The 19,483-nt window shown below is 33.2% G+C and overlaps 3 protein-coding genes across 5 annotated transcripts; 1 reads left to right on the top strand and 2 right to left on the bottom strand.

Moving 5' to 3' along the window:
• The first annotated feature begins 5,273 nt into the window (after positions 1 to 5,273).
• LOC131616513 (calcium-transporting ATPase, endoplasmic reticulum-type) lies at positions 5,274 to 9,960 on the top strand. Of its 3 annotated transcripts, none has more exons than XM_058887863.1 (8): positions 5,274 to 5,507; positions 5,905 to 7,398; positions 7,493 to 7,614; positions 7,729 to 8,007; positions 8,096 to 8,479; positions 8,563 to 8,672; positions 8,742 to 8,970; positions 9,203 to 9,960. In XM_058887863.1, the coding sequence occupies exons 2-8, from the start codon at positions 5,916 to 5,918 to the stop codon at positions 9,761 to 9,763; spliced, it is 3,168 nt and encodes a 1,055-aa protein (XP_058743846.1). In that variant the 5' UTR covers positions 5,274 to 5,507; positions 5,905 to 5,915; the 3' UTR covers positions 9,764 to 9,960. The 3 variants fall into 3 exon arrangements, with proteins under 3 accessions (XP_058743846.1, XP_058743847.1, XP_058743845.1); XM_058887864.1 differs by lacking the exon at positions 5,274 to 5,507 and adding an exon at positions 5,513 to 5,623; XM_058887862.1 differs by lacking the exon at positions 5,274 to 5,507 and adding an exon at positions 5,687 to 5,729.
• Positions 9,961 to 10,074: 114 nt separating this feature from the next.
• Positions 10,075 to 12,177, bottom strand: LOC131616515 (pentatricopeptide repeat-containing protein At5g08510). Its single transcript, XM_058887866.1, has 2 exons — positions 11,112 to 12,177; positions 10,075 to 10,804 (listed from the first exon to the last, which is right to left on the bottom strand). Exons 1-2 carry the CDS (start codon positions 12,033 to 12,035, stop codon positions 10,196 to 10,198), a joined length of 1,533 nt encoding a protein of 510 aa, XP_058743849.1. The 5' UTR covers positions 12,036 to 12,177; the 3' UTR covers positions 10,075 to 10,195.
• A 305-nt stretch (positions 12,178 to 12,482) lies between these two features.
• LOC131616514 (U-box domain-containing protein 44-like) lies at positions 12,483 to 18,211 on the bottom strand. The gene is made up of 5 exons (XM_058887865.1): positions 17,917 to 18,211; positions 16,321 to 17,707; positions 15,938 to 16,241; positions 14,875 to 15,362; positions 12,483 to 14,371 (listed from the first exon to the last, which is right to left on the bottom strand). The coding sequence occupies exons 2-5, from the start codon at positions 17,548 to 17,550 to the stop codon at positions 13,373 to 13,375; spliced, it is 3,021 nt and encodes a 1,006-aa protein (XP_058743848.1). The 5' UTR covers positions 17,551 to 17,707; positions 17,917 to 18,211; the 3' UTR covers positions 12,483 to 13,372.
• Positions 18,212 to 19,483: the final 1,272 nt, after the last annotated feature.

Here is a 19,483-nt window from a genome sequence, read left to right as displayed (position 1 = left end):
ATACATTATTGTTATTAATCATCAATCAAGCTATCTTAGTGTTATATATATATATATATATATATATATATATATATATATATATATATATATATATATATATATATATATATATATATATATATATATATATATATAACACGAGCAACTATTACTAATTAAATTCAATATAGTCGGTAAATTAGATGCTCATTGTTCTGGCCGGAAAAAAAACAAAATAATACAAATAATTGTATGCAAACTGTTGCAGCACTACACAAGAAGAATGATATCATAATTATCACACCAACACTTGGTCTAACAACTTTTTGATACCTACATTTAGCCTAACATGCCAACACTCATGTCTTTAAACTATAAAAGATAATCATATTTGCTTAACAATAAAGATATTTTAATTCATGTTCAATTGAAATTGCTGTTATTAAACAAATTCGAAATAGTTTTCTGATTTGAAATTCAACAAATTAAAAATAGTTTTTATTTTGGATTCTTAAGAAATTTCAAAAGAAAAAAAATTCAATTTTAAAAATTTTAAAAAACAAAATCAATTTCGCACATAAATATAATTAATATTCATCATAAACATATTTTGAATTAAACAATTCATACAATTGAATATACAAATTTGTTAAAATATTATAAATTATAATATATTTATTTAATAATAATAATTTTAATAAGTAGTGATCTAATTAGTAGTTGATGGGTGTTCAAAAATAAATCAGTCTAATAAAAAACTGTAAAATTGAACAAAATCAAACAGAAACTACAAAAAATCGCATTTGCTTCAAATGTGTTTTGTCTATTTTTAACAAATTGTGCGGTTCAGTTTGGTTTGCGATTTGTATTATGTATTAGCCTTACAATTACGAATGTTATTGTCTTCCTCACGTTTAAAGTTTCAGTTTAAGTCTTCTCAAATCTCTCCTAGCGATATTGCGTCTTTTTTTTCCCAAGTACATATCACCTCTTCTTTTCTAGTCTTTTATCTCCTAAATTATTTATTTTTCATCTTATTATATTTATTGTAGTGTTCTCTCTTCCATTTACGTTTTTAATATTGCTCTTCTTATCCAATCTCTTCTCTCTTATGCTCTTTCTTTTTCATCTTCTCAAATCTTGTATTTCCTTTTTTTCTATTTCATTATAATGTTTTTGATATTGTTTTATTATACTATTTTATGTTTTTTATTCCACTTTTATCTAATCTTATTTTTGTATATTAAATGGAAAGTTGTTATCCAAATATAATAAATTTTGTTATAAATTTGATAATACATAAATGACTAATTACAAAATTATGTTATCATCTATATGTGTAAGTATGGCTCAATAAATTTTTATAAAAAAATCAAACCAACTGAACCAACCCATCATTTGAGATGGAGGGAGTACATATCTGCCATAAAATCGCATCTCATTATGATTTACTCTTAACAAATTGTTTTAAACACTTAGTCAAAATTTTCATAAAAAACATTTGGAAGGTCTACCTCCTTTTTATGATGAGTGAAATTCAATTGGTCCAGTCAATCATACAAGACATGCTTTTGTATGGACATGTAACACAGATAATAGAAAGTTGGTTACTACATTTTGAAAGGTTATTTGTTCACCTTTATCTGAAGGAGGTATTGGTTTGATAGCTACTAAAATAATAAACAAAGTTGTTTGTTTATCTCTTTGTTGAAAGTTTTTGAGTACCATTAATCAATGACCATCTATGCTTATTAGTAGATACTTCAGGCATAAAAATCAATCATGCATCATATTTCTTCTTTAATATGGTCTGTCATTAAACATTCCTTTTCCTTTCTCGAGGATCATAGTAGATGATATGTTAGTAATGGAAATGGCATTAATTAGTGAACTGACAATTGGTTAGGATAGAAAATTAAAGATTTACACCTAGTATTATCATTGAATATTTAATTTATGCAAACTGTTAATGTCAATTCAATTATACAGGACATCAATTGGAATATTCCTCATGACTTATTCATTTTGGCTCCTCAAATTATTGAAGACATTTTGAAGATCAATTTTGTCATTGTTGATAAGCTCATTTGGACATGATCTATAATTGGTGATCTATCTTTTAAAGATGCCTGCAATTGTATTAGGAAGGATCAATTTGAACCTTCTTGGATAAAATTCATTTGGCATCCCTACATACCTACTGTGAAGTCATCATAACTTAGAAGCTAATGCCTAATGTTATTTCAATAGAAGACAACTTAATTTGAAGGGGAATGTATATGGTTTTGAGGTGCCCTCCCTACAGTTATGAATTGGAAATTGTACACTAGTTATTTCTTATATGCAGGTTACTTACTTTTTTGGAAATGGATGAAGAGATTGTTTAATATGAACATTGATAAAACTAGTTATGAAAGCTCATTCAAACTTGTTGGTAGAAGTTGGAGCTCTTAACTTCAAAATCTGACAATGACTTTCATCATAATCACTCTTTAGAAAACTTGGCACGTAAGAAATGATATCATATTTTAAAATGGTAAAATTAACTTTAATAGAGACGTTCTTCATGTTAAATAAGAGGATTGCTCCTTACACCTCATGTTTTATCCACACGCCCTAGTAAAATTCCTAAAATACCCCTAGAATTCAGATTTTGAAATCCGATTGCACCAAAAACACAACAAACTCCCTCAGGAACACGCCAAATCAAAGGTAAAAAATAGGTCTGAATTTTGAAATATGGATTCAAAAATTTTATTAATATTGAAATCCAAACGCGCCCCAATACACCACAACTTTACACAATCTCATATACGCATAAAATCAAAGTTCAAAATTTGTTAGGATGAGGAGTGCTAGCAACACTCTCTTTTGAACACTCTCTCAAACACTCACTTTTTTATTGGTTTAATCAAGTGTGGGCCCCTCATTTTAAAAATAGGTCCCACATAAAATAGTAGGACCCACACATGTTTCAACCAATAGAAAAGAAAGTGTTTGAGAGAGTGTTCAAAAGAGAGTGTTGCTAACATTTCTCTTGTTAGGATTTTAAAATTTGGATATTTAGCAGATGTTTTTCTCTTTAAATTTCGGGTTTTTTAACTTCCTCAAATTTTGAAACCTGAAAATATTTGAAAAAGAAAAAGTCAATGAAGTTTGAGAAGGTTAAACCCTCCCCTCCCTGCAAATTGAAAAAAAAAACTTCTACTAAATATTTGAATTTTAAATTTTGGACAAAACATACATACAAAAAATACATACAAGCAATATTGTTCTATGAATTTATTCAGATATTGAAATTCGAATTTTAATAGGGTATATCCGAAGATTGAAATTTGATTTTTTTTGTTGCCAAAATTGGAGTGTCTCTTTGGTGTAGTGATTTGCTGCAAAATAAGTGTACTTGAATTTCAATTTTTGAACGGTACTGATGAGATTTTTTGTTCCATAAGTCATGTGATCACTACTTGAGGGTGTAATGAACACCACCCGTTAAATAATTGCTCTATTTGACATCTATTTCTTTTAAGGGTCACATGTATTCTTTAATTCACTAGTTTATAATTAAATTCTTTGACATCAAATGTCAACTTCATTCTGCACCTAAAATAATACAAGATAATTATTGTTTTCTTAGTCATAATTGGATTAAGTGCAACACAGGTGAAACTTCAATAGAAAATCCTAAAATATTAACATGCGATGACATGTTTATGGATAATTTAAGAACATTCTCGCCTCGAGAGATTTCTTAACTAAGATTGAAGTTTACATCTCCTTTCAAGCTAAATTGTGTGGAATAATGCTTACTATTGAATATACTAACAGGAGGAGTTAGAGATTTTTTTGGTCTTGAAACCGATTAAATACTGACCATTTGTGCATTTCTAATGTGAATATTATTATTTTTATCATCTTTTAATTAAATAGAAGAATATTTTACAAACAATACACCCCTTTAAATTTAAGATATCTCATATTCTGAGAGAGAGAAATATATATGCAGAGCTTAGCAAATGCTAATTTTTTTGGTTGATTATAATATTTGGTGAAGTTCATTTTCTATTTTCATTTTTAAATTTTTTTTATGAATATATTACACACGTCCAACTATTATTTTTGCTAGAATTATGTTTTATTCCCCCAATTTTTTTAATCTTTTATTTAATAATTTCTCTTTATTAAAAAATAGTAAAAAAAACATTTAGTCAAATAAAATATAAAATTTCAAAAACATTTTCAAAATTGACTTGACCTTAAAAGAAAACGGGATGCGTTGATGTGCATAAGGTATATCCTTATGCACGGTGCATAAATACTCAAATATTGTTTATATTACTCAAAGTATTATATTTATTACTCAAAATAATATACAGATTACTCAAAATAGTATAAATATTACTCAGAACAATGAATATATTACTCAAAATAGTTAAAGTTTGATATTACTCAAAATGATGTAAATATTACTCAGAATAGTGTACTCATTACTCACAATTAATAATTACTCATAATTAATAGATGTGTACAAATAATGCATATATTATTCATGGATTATGATATTATTATTCGTTTCTAACTAAAATGTTATTCGAAACAATTTAAATATTACTCGTACGAGACTTATACACCGTGCATAAGGATATACCTTATGCACATCAAGAAAACCATTTTCATATTGCTAATCCTTTTTAATCACGTGTTGCTTCCCTCTCTCTTCCAATCAAACCACAATTTACCAACCTTCTTCAAAAGAGAAAAATATCTCTCTACTTCATTTAATTACAAAAATTTAATTTTAAAAATTAAAAATAACAAAATTATTACATACTCTAGAACTATTGTGGATGAGATTTTTCTTATGAATTTAATTTCTCCCATAACACATTGATTCAACCACATTTAACCATATAAATTATAAAGATAACAACATAACAAATCAAAATTCTAGTATAATTTTATCAGATACACATGTAAAAAAAATTTTACACTATAAGCACACAATAATTTATTCTCCATATATATTATATAGTATATGTTTGACTAATATGAAATCAATAAAGCTATTTGTTTGTAATCTATGATAAATATAATATATCAATCAATGAAGATATGAAATTAAAAAGAGAAACAAAATATGAAAAAGTGTAAGCGTAACGTTACATTAATAATTAATAAATCCACAAAGTCAAAAGCAAAGAAAGTGGTGGGTATGCAGTTTATTTTATTCTTCCATCCAACTCACACATCTCTACAAATTTCTAAAGTAACTGTCTCTTTACAACAAGAATTTTAAAAGCATCAAATTCTAAGACTCTCACCACAACACAACACAATTTTTCTTAAGTTTTTCAAACACAAGACCAATTACTCGTCCTTAGTCTTCACAAGTACTATTGATTTCTTGTACAAAAAGATTTCATCACATCACATCACAACAAAGCATCTCAGGACAATTCTTTGCTTAACTACCTTTGCTTGGTTTCCAAGCTCACAAATTCCATCTTCATCTGATTCTTCTAATGGTACAATTTTTTCTTTTCATATATTTTTTTCTTCATGTATGTATATATAAGATAAAACACAACATAGGTTCATGTTTTTATCATACATCTATTTTGCATCTGTGGAAGTGGTTGATGTATGTATACAACTTGTCTTTATTTCATGTTCTTAAGGATGTTTTTTTATTTGTATGATAATCACATATGTCAGTATCATGTTGGAGTCAGACACTGACTTATCTGGTATACGAATGAATAAAAAATGTTTTTTTGTTGTTGTTATTATAAAACATTGTTTGTTGTTTCTTGTGATGCTAATATGTGTAACTCATGTTTCTCTATGATTGTTTATAATATGTTTGTGAATTGTTGTAACATGATTTTCTATTTATTTTGTTTGTCTTTTTTTGATGTTTAGTGGTGAATTATATGCTCATGAAAGTTCCAATGGAGGAAAAGCCGTTTCCGGCATGGTCATGGTCAGTTGAGGAGTGTTTGAAAGAGTATGGTGTGAAACTGGAAAAGGGTTTGAGTTCTAATGAGGTTCAGAAGCGGCGTGAGAAATACGGTTGGAACGAGCTAGCGAAAGAGAAGGGAAAGCCGTTATGGAAACTAGTGTTGGAACAATTCGACGATATGTTGGTGAAGATACTTTTGGTTGCAGCGTTTGTATCGTTTCTTTTGGCGTACATTCAAGGAAGTGAATCGGGGGAGTCTGGATTCGAAGCTTACGTAGAGCCGCTCGTGATCATTTTGATCTTAGTCCTTAACGCGATTGTCGGAGTTTGGCAAGAGAATAACGCTGAAAAGGCTCTTGAAGCTCTTAAAGAGTTGCAATGTGAGTCTATAAAAGTGTTGAGGGATGGATATTCTGTTCCTGATTTGCCTGCGCGAGAGCTTGTTCCGGGCGATATTGTTGAGCTGCGTGTTGGAGATAAAGTTCCTGCGGATATGAGAGTTGCAGCTTTGAAAACATCGACATTGAGATTGGAGCAAAGCTCGTTAACCGGAGAAGCAATGCCGGTCCTCAAAGGCACAAATCCGATTTTCTTGGATGATTGCGAATTGCAGGCCAAAGAGAATATGGTATTTGCTGGCACGACCGTTGTCAACGGAAGCTGTGTTTGCATTGTTATTACCACTGCAATGAACACCGAAATCGGGAAAATACAGAAACAAATACACGAAGCTTCGTTGGAGGAGAGTGATACTCCGTTGAAGAAAAAGTTAGACGAATTCGGTAGCAGGCTAACAACTTCCATTGGAATAGTTTGTCTTGTTGTATGGATCATAAACTACAAAAATTTCATTTCTTGGGATGTTGTTGATGGATGGCCTACAAATATTCAATTTTCTTTTCAGAAATGCACTTACTATTTCAAAATCGCTGTAGCTCTTGCCGTTGCTGCAATACCAGAAGGTCTTCCAGCTGTTATCACAACATGTTTAGCGCTCGGTACAAGGAAAATGGCACAAAAGAATGCGATTGTTCGAAAGCTTCCAAGCGTTGAAACTTTGGGATGTACCACTGTGATTTGTTCGGATAAAACTGGCACGCTGACTACAAATCAAATGTCTGTGATGGAGTTCTTTACTTTGGGAGGGAAAACCACTGCTTCTAGAGTCCTTAGAGTTGAAGGGACAACTTACGATCCACAAGACGGAGGCATTGTTGATTGGACTTGCTATAATATGGACGCGAATTTGTTAGCCATTGCAGAAATATGCGCTGTTTGTAATGATGCTGGTGTTTATTTTGACGGTCGCTTATTTCGAGCCACGGGTTTGCCAACTGAAGCTGCTCTCAAAGTTTTGGTTGAAAAGATGGGGTTTCCAGATATCAAGTCAAGGAACAAAACTCGCGACATGCAAGGTGCAGCAAACAACACGATGGATGACACCTTGAAGTTAGGTTGGTAAATGGGTTAATTTATGAAAGATAACTTAACTGTCAAGATACTTTTGTATTAGGAATAACAAAGTACTGTTTGATTTTTATTGCGCAGGCTGTAGTGAGTGGTGGAATAGAAGATCCAAACGCGTAGCCACATTGGAGTTTGACCGTGTTAGAAAGTCAATGAGTGTTATTGTTCGTGAGCCAGATGGTCAAAATCGGCTTCTTGTCAAGGTGATTTAATTCGATGCTTTATCACATTTGATTCTTTCTAGGCCTGATTTCATTCTAGTGCTACATTTCATTCTAGTGCTACATTTTTCGAGTTCTAAAGTAATTGAATCACAGGGTGCTGTTGAGAGTTTATTGGAGCGAAGTTCGTTTGTGCAACTTGCGGATGGATCTCTTGTTCCAATAGATGATCAATGTAGGGAGCTACTTCTTCAAAGACTCCACGAGATGAGTTCGAAGGGATTGCGTTGCTTGGGTTTGGCATGTAAAGACGAGTTGGGAGAATTTTCAGATTATTATGCAGACACTCATCCTGCACACAAGAAATTGCTTGATCCGACATACTATTCATCCATTGAGAGTGATTTAGTTTTTGTCGGCGTTGTTGGTTTACGAGTAAGTTTGCATTATACCTTTATCAATCTTATTGCAATGCAACTTTTTGAGGGTATTGACTAATTTAGTTTATAATTGAACTGATTAGGACCCTCCTAGAGAGGAAGTTCATAAAGCAATTGAGGATTGCAAGCAAGCTGGTATTCGAGTTATGGTAATAACCGGAGATAATAAGTCAACAGCCGAGGCTATTTGTAAGGAAATCGGACTTTTCTCTAGAGATGAAGATCTTACAGGTCAAAGTTTGACAGGTAAAGAATTCACGTCTCTTTCTCATTCAGAACAAGTTAAATTACTGTTGAGAAATGGAGGCAAGGTTTTTTCGCGAGCCGAGCCTAGACACAAGCAAGAAATTGTGAGACTATTGAAGGAAATGGGAGAGATTGTTGCAATGACTGGAGATGGTGTGAATGATGCACCCGCACTTAAGCTTGCTGACATAGGGATTGCTATGGGAATAACTGGAACCGAGGTAACGTAACTTTTGCTATATCGCAGTTACGCTGCAAACTTATATATTACGGTAATAAAGGTCTAAATAATATTTCACCACAGGTTGCAAAAGAAGCTTCAGATATGGTGCTTGCAGATGACAATTTTAGTACTATTGTTTCAGCTATCGCTGAGGGTCGAGCTATTTATAATAACATGAAAGCGTTTATAAGGTATGCTTCCACATTTTACATTTGGTTGATCTATACACAAGTCCGATAAATTTATTCGATCTTCTTCAGGTACATGATATCGTCAAATGTCGGGGAAGTGATATCGATATTCTTGGCAGCTGCTTTGGGGATCCCAGAATGCATGATACCAGTACAACTTCTGTGGGTGAATTTGGTCACTGATGGTCCACCTGCAACCGCTCTTGGTTTCAACCCTGCTGATGTTGATATCATGCAGAAGCCACCTCGAAAAAGCGACGATGCTCTTATAAGTACTTGGGTTCTTTTTCGTTACCTAGTAAGTTTAGCTCAAAATCTCTTCAATTTCATCGACTAACTTTGCAGGAGTTAACTTATATATAGACGTATTTTCACCGTAAAGATTTTTTACACCGACAATCAATCATAACCATAAGGTCACTGTGATTTGCTGACAATGTATCGAAACAAAACTCTAACTTTGAATGTCATAACCATAAGTCATAAATTCAGTGAGCTAATTTAACCTTTACTGACGCTCATCTTGGCAGATAATTGGTTCCTATGTCGGAATTGCAACGGTTGGTATTTTTGTCTTGTGGTACACTCAAGCATCTCTTTTCGGCATCAATCTTGTTAGTGATGGACACACAATTATAGAATTGTCACAGCTTCTCAACTGGAGGGAATGTCCTTCATGGTCTAACTTCACCGTTTCTTCATTTGACGCTGGTGGTGGTCGCTTGATCGCGTTTTCAAATCCTTGTGACTATTTTTCAGTTGGCAAAGTAAAGGCAATGACACTTTCTCTCTCTGTCTTGGTGGCAATTGAGATGTTTAATTCTTTGAATGCTCTATCAGAAGAGAATAGCTTGAGGACATTACCACCTTGGAGGAATCCTTGGCTTTTGGTAGCCATGACATTATCTTTAGGACTACATTGCGTCATACTTTACATTCCATTCCTCTCTGAAGTGTTTGGTGTTACTCCATTAAGTTTGAAGGAGTGGTTTTTGGTGATTCTGATATCAGCACCTGTTATTCTTATTGATGAGATTCTAAAATTTGTGGTGAGGAGTCAAAGGAAGAAGACAAAAGAGAAAGAAGCATGATGAAGTCTCAGTTCCATGGCCGCCACCACAGAATGCAAAATAGGATAATTGGAAATATCAAGCTAAATTCTTTGGTATAACTTGACTTTAGTTTTTAGGAAAATTACAGGTTATTAATTTACGATGACAATGAATTTGTCAACTTTTGTAATCATCTTAGAACATCTATTTAAAACATGATTATTGATTTTCTCACAGTTACAGACTTACAGTCACAGTTGCAGAACGAGCCAAATCAAAAGATTGTTTTGTCTTGCAAAATAGGTCTCGAGCTTTTTTCAAGAGTAAAACTCATGACTCTTTATAAGCTGTGACTGCACAATAATGGATTGCATTATAAACTGATTTAGCCAACTCTTTCGTCTGACAAAAATGGGGTTGGTGGAAAATTTCACAGTTGCATTTTGGTGTATCCACCATGAATCCTACTCCCTATGAATGGTTGATCAAATCAAAATCAAAATGGCATTCATATTCATTTCTATTAAACTTTATCATTTCATAAACTCCATTTAGCAAAGCAAAAATTTCACTACTTTCTGAATGGGATCTATCCTCCACAATGAACTTATGCAGTTGACCTCCCTCTTCAATGAAGCTATGTCCAGCTGTCTTTGTAATCTTGCTTCCCTTCATCACCTTCCTGAGCCTTGCAACTCCATCCCATTGGCCAGCTGATGCATAAATGTTTGAAAGAATGACGTAATTTCCTGGATTCCCAGGCTCAAGAGCAAATAAAGATTCGGCTGCTATCTCAGCCAGTTCAACATTACCATGGAAACTGCAAGCCCCCAACAAAGCACCCCATATTACTGAGTCTGGCTTCATTGGCATACTTTGTATGACCTCATAAGCTTCTTTTAATCGCCCTGCACGACCTAGGAGATCAACCATGCAGCCATAGTGTTCTAGTTTGGGAATAACGTTGAAGTTTCTTGTCATTGACTGGAATATATGTTTGCCCTTTTTAACCATGCCTCCATGCGTGCATGCCAAGAGAAGCCCTACGAATGTCACATCATCGGGCAAAGTTCCTTCTCTCTGAAACCATTAGTGACACAAAGAAACATCTATGTTAGTATCATCTAGAACTTCTTAACATGGCAAGTTAGGTAGCTCAGCAAGTTTGAACTAAGAGTTAAAGAAGCTGAAAGAGTTAAAGAGCCAGGGTTCAAACCCGGATATAAAGGAGAAAATACTAATATAACTACTAATATACTAACATTAGCCTATAAAAAAAAGAACTTATCAAGGTTTAGAATCACTTCCGAAGGCGAAAAGGGTCTATCATAATCATAACATATGTGAAGGAATTTAACAACAGGTCAAGCAAGTAGAGCTTTCTTACCAGCATTTGATCATAAAGCTCAACGGCCTTGTGACATTGTCCATGGACAGCCAAACCCATGATCATTGAATTCCAAGAGCACAAGTTTCTGAATCTACCTATCTCATCAAACACCTTCCAAGCAACATCAATCTTCCCACACTTCGCGTACATCTCCAATACAGCATTACTCACAAACAAATTCTTAAAAAACCCATTTTTCCTCGCATACGCTTCAACCCTCTGCCCGATTTCAAGTGCCCCAAGATTCGCACAAGCCGGCAAAACACTCGCCAATGTCACTTCATTCGGAATTACACCTTTCTCCCTTTCCATCCTCAGAAACAACTCCAAAGCTTTCTCATACTGCTTATTCTGCGAGTAACCCGATACCATAGTGGTCCACGACACCACATTCCTATACGGCATCAACCAAAACAACTCCAACGCACTTTCCATATCACCATCCCTCGAATACCCCGCAATCATAGCATTCCAAGTGGGCAACTCCCTCACAGTCATTTCATCAAACACATTACGTGCAAGCTTCAAACAGCCCAATTTAGCATACATATTAACCAAAGCAGTGGAAGCAAACACATCAGGCTGAAAACCCGATTTGATGAACTGGGTATGGAGCATTTGGCCAAGGGAAAGGGAACCAATGGAGGTACATGCAGAGAAGAGGAAGTTGAAAGTGTATTGATTTGGTGAGAGGCCATGGAGGAGCATTTGGGAGTAAAGGGAGAAACATTGGTGTTGGTGGTTGGAGGAGTGGGATTGAATGAGTTTGTTGAAGAGGAAAACGGTTGGTTTTGGGGAATGGTGTAACACTAGTTTGGCATAGTTAAGGTTTGGGATTTCAAGGAGTTTTTCGATGAGGATTTTTGTGTTGTCTATGCCGTTTCTTAATGTGTAACCATGAATTTGCTTCACTTGGTTCATCTTAAGTTTCTTTTATTTACTATGTGTTACTGAAATGTTTGAAAACTTTTGGTGTTGTCTTCGGAATTTTGTAAGATAAACACAGCCACAACATTTTCTTCGTGTGAATTTCTAACCTCGTTAAATCTCTAACTCATTAAATCTCTAGAACCAACTCACCTAAACTTAAAAAAAAAAAACACAATGATTGGATTTGAATGCATCTTCAAAATTGTTTACATCCGCATTTTGAGATATACATTAATATTATAACTTTTTACATTTGTGTCATATTATATTTTGACCCTGATTACTTAACTTTATTTTCACACACTAATGTAGGTTGTGTTCTTGGTTAGTTACAATGGAAGTAGATTGTGATCTTAATTTAATTAGGTTATATTTCAACAAAATATTTGGTTATCCTTATCACCATGTAAGAAGAATCACAATGAATTCAAATAGCAAAATAATAATACAAATTGATCAAGAAAGGGCTTTTATTAAGCAATACAATACAATCAATCTTCAAATGTACAAGTAACTTGAGGCGATTAATATAGGCCTCAAATAAATAAATTCCTTCATGTCCAATGGAGCTCTTGCCTTTGTATATATACACACCAACAGCCCAAACAAGAGTTAACTTAAGTGATTCTCCATGAGAGCTAGCCATATCCAGAGTTTCAAAACATTTTGATCAAGTTGTTACACCAAGGCAAGCAGTTCTTATCCATTTTTACCGAGTGAATAGGAAAATTAGTCGTTGAAATTGTAAGCATCGGTCAAAATAGTTCCTAATTTTTGTGAACATCCATCCTTGAAATTGTGGAGTGTAAGTCAACAAAATAGATTTTCTTCTAACTTTAACCGACTATAAGGTGACATGTTTACTAAACATGCAACCCCTCCATGTTGATCTTACATCAATGCCACCACACCAGAAACTAATTTGCCTATGAAGTTTAGGTCGCTTAGGGTGCACAACTGTAATTACTGACAAATTTGTTCCAAAAACGACCTAAATTTTATAAGTAACTTAGGCTCTGGTAAACTGACATTGATGTGGGAATGACATCAACGACAATGTGACATGTCCTGTTAATGTCCATAACAGAAGAACCATTTTGAATGATATTTTATAACTTCAAAGATATGTTTGTCAGTTCATAAAACTGAGAGACTTTTTGACCGATGCTTACAATTTCGAGGACTAATTTGCCTATTCACTCATGTCCTGTTCAAATATGCACTTTGCAATTACCGGTGTCATGAAGAGTTAAAACACCAAAAGAAGGTTATTCCCTGTTGTTAGCTTAGCTGCAAAGTAAACTAAACATGAACAAACCTTTTTTTTCTCAAAAGTATGAAGACTGATCATGAAGAACATTCAAATGTGCCAATACCCTAGCTGACATGGATCTAACTCTACCATTACTCCTCTGTGTTAAGTCAACTAGAGGCATTTGAGCTGAACTTCCATACAACTGTTTGAACTCTGCTAGCTGAAAAATCCTTTCCAAAACATTTAGAGACTTTTCTTGCAACTCAGGAGAGGAAGAACTGAGAAATTTTATTATCAAGGGTATTGCATTTGCTTTAGCAAGCACTTTACTACCACTCTCTAGTTTTTCACCTTCAATTAATGTTAATAAAGCATCCAAAGAAGCCCCACAAACTCCATAATCAGATTCTCCAAGACTCCTTGTGAGTGGTCCAATTGCTTCAGCTTCCAAAAGGCAAAATGATGACTTGACGGTGCATATTCCTCCATGAACTCTGCAGCCAATTTCACTTGGGGCTGAGAAACAGCATAGTAGTCCTTTTCGGTTCGGAAACGGTCTGCTGAGCCTAACCGTGCTTTTAGAAAATTCAGCGAGACACAACGCCGCACGTTGTTTTGACAAGGTTGTTCCACTTTCAAGCAACTGCACTAAAACAGTTATAATACCAGTTTCAGCTGCAATCTTTTGCCACTCCAAATTAGTCGGAACTGTAAACCGATGTAAGGCACCAATAGCTTCCTCTACTAAGTTACTTCTTTGAAGATCTCTGTCTCTACCGTCTTGGACATATTTAGAAATGATTGGAAGTATACCAGCATCCAGAATCCATTGAGTTATTTGATCAATTTCTGGCAGATGGCATATTATTCCCATAGCAGAAAGTATTTCCTCTTTATCAGACGAAGATTTGAGGATCTGAAGTAAAGTATTGATGCATTTTTTATCAACATTCTCCAGTATTATGGCCTCATCACAGCTCTCTACCAAGCATGAAAACAATTTTACAGCACTTGCTCTTAGGTTTGTATGCTCATTCTCACACAACTTAACCAATTCTGGTATAGCCGAGCACTGTTCATGCATAAGAGGACTCATTTAGTTATATTATATTGACATAAACAAAAACATGAAAATAGTTTCAACATTTGGAAAGGATAAGTGCATGAATGATAAAATAATAGAAAATGGATTCAAAAACCAAGCATTGTAACATTTCAATAAAAATAGTCCATCTGTTAACTATTTTGTCGAAACTAAGACATGAAACGTTAATTGAATATAAAATTTAGGTCTCTTAAAGACTAATTTACCAGTAACTAGTACCCGCATAGTTACAATTACTGACATGACCTAAATTCATAAGTAAATTAGTCCCCAGTGATTTGACATTGATGCGAGATCAATGTGCAATATGACATGTCTAGTTTACATGCCACGTCGTTGCATCTAACAACAGAATTTAACAGATGAACTGTTTTGAATGACATTTAATAATTTTGAGAATGTACCTATTCGAAAAATTGAGAGTCTATTTTGACAGATGTTTATAATTTCGAGGTCAGTAAGACTCATACCTGATTTAGCTTGGTCTTGATGTATGAAGATGAAGGTGACTGACACAAGACATAAAAGGTCAGAATAATGTTTTGCTGCACACCAGGTTGTGTCACACTGACTAAAGGAAAAAGGTTAAAAACATCATCATCAGAATCTAGTAGTAAAACTAGTGTTTCAGCATCTTGAGAGGTAGCTGACGCAGCAAGTTGCATGATTATGCCTGCTACATCTTCCCATAAACTTGATGTTTGTATGTTATGATGGAAAAGGAGGTCAAGCAACGGTCGCGCGGCACCTTGTCGAATCATTTCTAGTCCATTTCTCTTTAAACTTGATAGATTCCTAAGAGCTTTAGTGGCCACAGTTTTCATCTGAAGATCATAATGTAAGAACAGGTGGAGAAGAGGAGCCAATACACCACCATCAAATAAAGACTCTTTATTATGGTCAGATAACTCCATTTCTGCTAAAGTTCTAGCCATAATCATCTTTACATCATCAGGCCCTGTATAATGATATAGAAACAGGTTATGGTAAAGGCCTGTTTTCATACAATCATTCAGGTTATGGAGAGTAGTGTTCTTAACAGAAATTTATGTTGTTCTTTGAATCTTAGTAATAAAATTATAACACATGTGTATTGTACTAGAAGTTGCATAAGATATATTTATTGAACTGTGTTATTTTGTCGCACAAATTTGATAATAAACTTCAACAAAAGTTTAGACGGTTAACGCAATTCAAATACATGGTTGCTTGTGTTCGGTGGTTGGTTAATAAATATAACAAGGTGTCGCAACTCATTAACCATCAGTCACAACTTTGAACGTCATCAACTATGATTCTCATGTACAAATTTGAATGCAAATTGCGGTTAATGGATGTCATGTATATTTAAACACATAAAATCATGAATACTTGAACACAATGGATGGTTCAATAGGTATAATGTATATATGTGTCTATGCTCGTTTAGGTTCCATACACATCTTTTATAAGAAAAAAGAAGAAGAGTAAAAGAACTAGCAATAGAGCACTAATACAACGACTTAACTAATGTAGATAAAAGATTAAACAAACCTGTCGAGAGACGCTGCAGTAAATGCGTGAAATAATTTGCCTTTGCCATCAGTATAACATTCTGATCAGAGTATGAAAGATTATACAGCAGCTCAGTTGCATCTCTAGCAGCTTGATCATCATCTCCGTTAGACATAGTCACCAATAACAGTATGCAACCTTGAACTTTTCCAATGTGTTCCCGCGCCATGTCATTTCTGGATAATTCAAGCAGTAATGCTACTGCTAACTTCCTTTCTTCTGGACGTCGTCCAAGAGAATGGACGATCGATTCAATTGCATCATCAACTGTTGCAATTCTTTCCTGTAGAAAAGAAAGTTTAGTCTTCGAATGTTTAAACTAGTATTAAAATAGAAAACGGATAGTATTTTCATTCAAGTACCTTAGCTTCGTCATTATCATTAGCTAGAATGCAAAGGATGACAAGAGCACGATTCCTTATTTCGCGTTTTTTTGAACCGAGAATTTGGATAAGAACTAGTATGTAGTCTTCAAGCATCAACCACTCCCTGTGTTGCTCTCTTTGCTCACACAAATCTTGAACAGTTTTTAGACATTCCATCACTTCATCATCATCTCCAAACTGGTGTATTTTTTCTTTCAAAGTAGCAATTGTAATCATTGTATTTCTATCTTTCCATTCTTCTATGGATTGTTTCAAAGTTTTGTTAGGTCTCAAAACCGATGTATCTAAAGGAATCATTGTCATAGGACACGACTTGTTTCCTTCTTCGAACCATTTTTCTATTGCACTTCTCTCAAATGTTTGATCTGACGAAGTTTCAACAGGCTCCATCATAACATCATGTGTGATAGGACAGTAAAATGACTGCAAAGGCTCTAAGATCCGAGTTCCTAAAGATTGGCGCTTCGCAAAGTATTTCAGTTTCCTTTCGCACGGTGTTGAGGCTGCATCAGCTCTTTCCAACAAAGCAATGATCTGATCCATTTGCATAGCTTCGGCCTTTTTCTTATCAACGCGTGCATTTTCGATTTCTTTCTTAAACTCTTCAAGTTCAACCTTCATTGTCGACCTCTCATTTGTAATTCCAACAGCCTCAGCAATGAGAGTTATTAAATTATTTGCATAAGAACGATCAACATTGTTTTCCCTTATCCCTGAATCGATTTTCTCTAAAATCTCTTCATCCGCTACCGCAGCCTTAAATCCAACTTTCTCCATATTACCACAAATTTTTTCAATATCCTCCAATATTCCAGCTGAAAGACCTGATACAGCTAAAGGAAGAAGACCCAGCGCCTTGCTTATCTCCTTTGTGTGATTTTCCAACCGCTTTACAATGGACCTGCAATTCATCAATAAATAAAACCTGCTCTTCTTGCCACATTCTATAGCAAGCAACTTCGCATCCTTCGTTTCGCGACTCATGATATCAATAGCACGATTGAACGCCTCGGAATCACTCGCTTTTTCATTCCTCAATTCTTTCAAAACCGGCATGATTCTTTCCAAATAAGCACCAAGCTCCTTAAAACTATCCTTATTCACAAGCACATCACTAGCATAGCACAGAAACTCGCCAATGGTATCTATGATTTGAGAAATAGCAGTTGTGGTAGGACCAGAAGTAAACAAATCTACAACCATCATCTTACAATGCAGTTCTGTAGTAAATAAAACAACAACCCTTTTCTTCCCATGAAACAAATAACACTAACAAATGCTACCAAAAAGATTCCAATTTGCAGTTCTGATCAAATAATGCTTCCACACACAACCACTTCAATTCAAACACATGTGACTGAATCTGATAACAGTATATAAAGAAAACCAAAAACAGAAAGAGTTAGTTCATCAGATTCATTGCAGCAATATATCAAACACAAAAGAAGCATGAAAATGAGACATTAAAAAAAGCTCCTTTCTTAATCAAAATGGAAAATCTCTGCAAATTGGAAGACCCTTTTGACATATTCAGAGAACCAAACAAAGGGAAGACTCCAAAGTCAACAATACCTGAGAAAGACTCAAAGAGAGATAACAGCCATGAAAACTGAAAACCCCTTTGGAGTAAGAGAAACTAACAATGATTTGAGCACAACAACATGAAAGGATTTATATATCATTTCATTTTCAAGAATGAATGAAACAAAAGAAGAGTTCAATTTGGAAACTTTCTTTGTTCTTTTTTTCTCTCTTTCCCAATTTCTATACACACCTGTTTTTCTAAGCGGAGTAGAAGAAATTTCCATCCCATTTTTATGGTTTTTGAGACTTTGACTTTGGGTGGAGATAAATTAAAATTACTACTTTGAGACTAAGATTCTTTCTTATTACTCCCTCCGTTTTTTATTATAAGTCGCTTAGACTTTTCACACAGTTTAAAAAAAATAATAATTGTTGTATGAAAATGAGAAATTACGAAGGTTTTTACAAAATTATCCTTCATTAATAATATATAGAAGATAAATTTATACTCCCTCCGTTTTTTATTTTAAGTCGTTTTGGAAAAATATTTTGTATTTTAATATAAGTCGCTTTACAATTCCAATGACTAATTAATGCTATTTTTCCTATTATATCCTTAAATATTTATTATTCTCTCTCATTTCAATTATATAAACTTATCTTCTGATTTTCATATAAATTATAGTACTATTTTATATCATTTTAACTTAATCTATAATATAAGAAAATTAGTGGTTCTCGTTTTTACAAATCTACCCATCCTTACTTTTTTTACACCTATTAAAATTGTTGGTTTTTTTGTCTATCTACACAATTGTCTATTATAATCTTAATATTTTATTCAACTATATTATAACTTACTTTAACCATTCTTTCTCTCTCTTCACCTTTTTAGTTTTCTACCTTAATCTCTCTATACTCCATTTACTTTTTATAAGAAAAATAATATTTATGATCCAAAAATTTAATTCAAAAATGATATTTGGGAAAAAATCTATTATTGATTTAAATATTTTTATATACGAAAAATTTACTATTGATCCATATATTTTTGTAAATGATACCTAAACATAAATAATATTTAAATACGGAAAAAATTTATTAAATTTTTTCATATACAAAAAATGATATTTATGATCCAAATTTTTTTATTCAAAAATGGTATACGGAAAAAAATCTATTATTGATCTAAATACTTTTATATACAAAAATTTACTATTAAAATAGATATTTTTGTAAATGTTACCTAAACATAAATAATATTTGTCTACGGGGAAAAAAATCTATAATTGATATAAATATTTTTCTATATGGATATGATCCAAAAAAATTTAATTCAAAAAGGTATACGGGAAAGAAATCTATTATTTATCTAAATATTTTTATATACGAAAATTTACTATTGATCCAAATATTTTTGTAAATGATACTTAAACATAAATAATATTAGTATACGGGAAATAATCTTTTATTGATCTAAATATTTTTTTATATGAAAAATGGTATTTATGATCAAAAAAATTTAATTAAAAAAATGGTATACGGGAAAAAATATATTATTGATTTAAATATTTTATATACGAAAATTTACTATTGATCCAGATATTTTTATAAA

Source organism: Vicia villosa, linkage group LG7 (genome assembly GCF_029867415.1).
Source record: "Vicia villosa cultivar HV-30 ecotype Madison, WI linkage group LG7, Vvil1.0, whole genome shotgun sequence".
Taxonomy (NCBI): Eukaryota; Viridiplantae; Streptophyta; class Magnoliopsida; order Fabales; family Fabaceae; genus Vicia; species Vicia villosa.
Note: the sequence above shows the minus strand (reverse complement) of the source record. Positions and strands in the feature narration are given on the sequence as shown.

Coding starts and splice junctions, on each gene's coding strand:
- LOC131616513 (XM_058887862.1), top strand. CDS start 5,702: ATGTTGGAGTCAGACACTGACTTATCTG. Junction 5,730..5,904: donor GTCAGACACTGACTTATCTG/GTATACGAATGA, acceptor TTTGATGTTTAG/TGGTGAATTATATGCTCATG. Junction 8,673..8,741: donor AACATGAAAGCGTTTATAAG/GTATGCTTCCAC, acceptor GATCTTCTTCAG/GTACATGATATCGTCAAATG.
- LOC131616515 (XM_058887866.1), bottom strand. CDS start 12,035: ATGAACCAAGTGAAGCAAATTCATGGTTACACATTAAGAAACGGCATA. Junction 10,805..11,111: donor AGCTTTATGATCAAATGCTG/GTAAGAAAGCTC, acceptor TAATGGTTTCAG/AGAGAAGGAACTTTGCCCGA.
- LOC131616514 (XM_058887865.1), bottom strand. CDS start 17,550: ATGATGGTTGTAGATTTGTTTACTTCTGGTCCTACCACAACTGCTATT. Junction 16,242..16,320: donor ATGATAATGACGAAGCTAAG/GTACTTGAATGA, acceptor TCTTTTCTACAG/GAAAGAATTGCAACAGTTGA. Junction 15,363..15,937: donor ACTGCAGCGTCTCTCGACAG/GTTTGTTTAATC, acceptor ATCATTATACAG/GGCCTGATGATGTAAAGATG.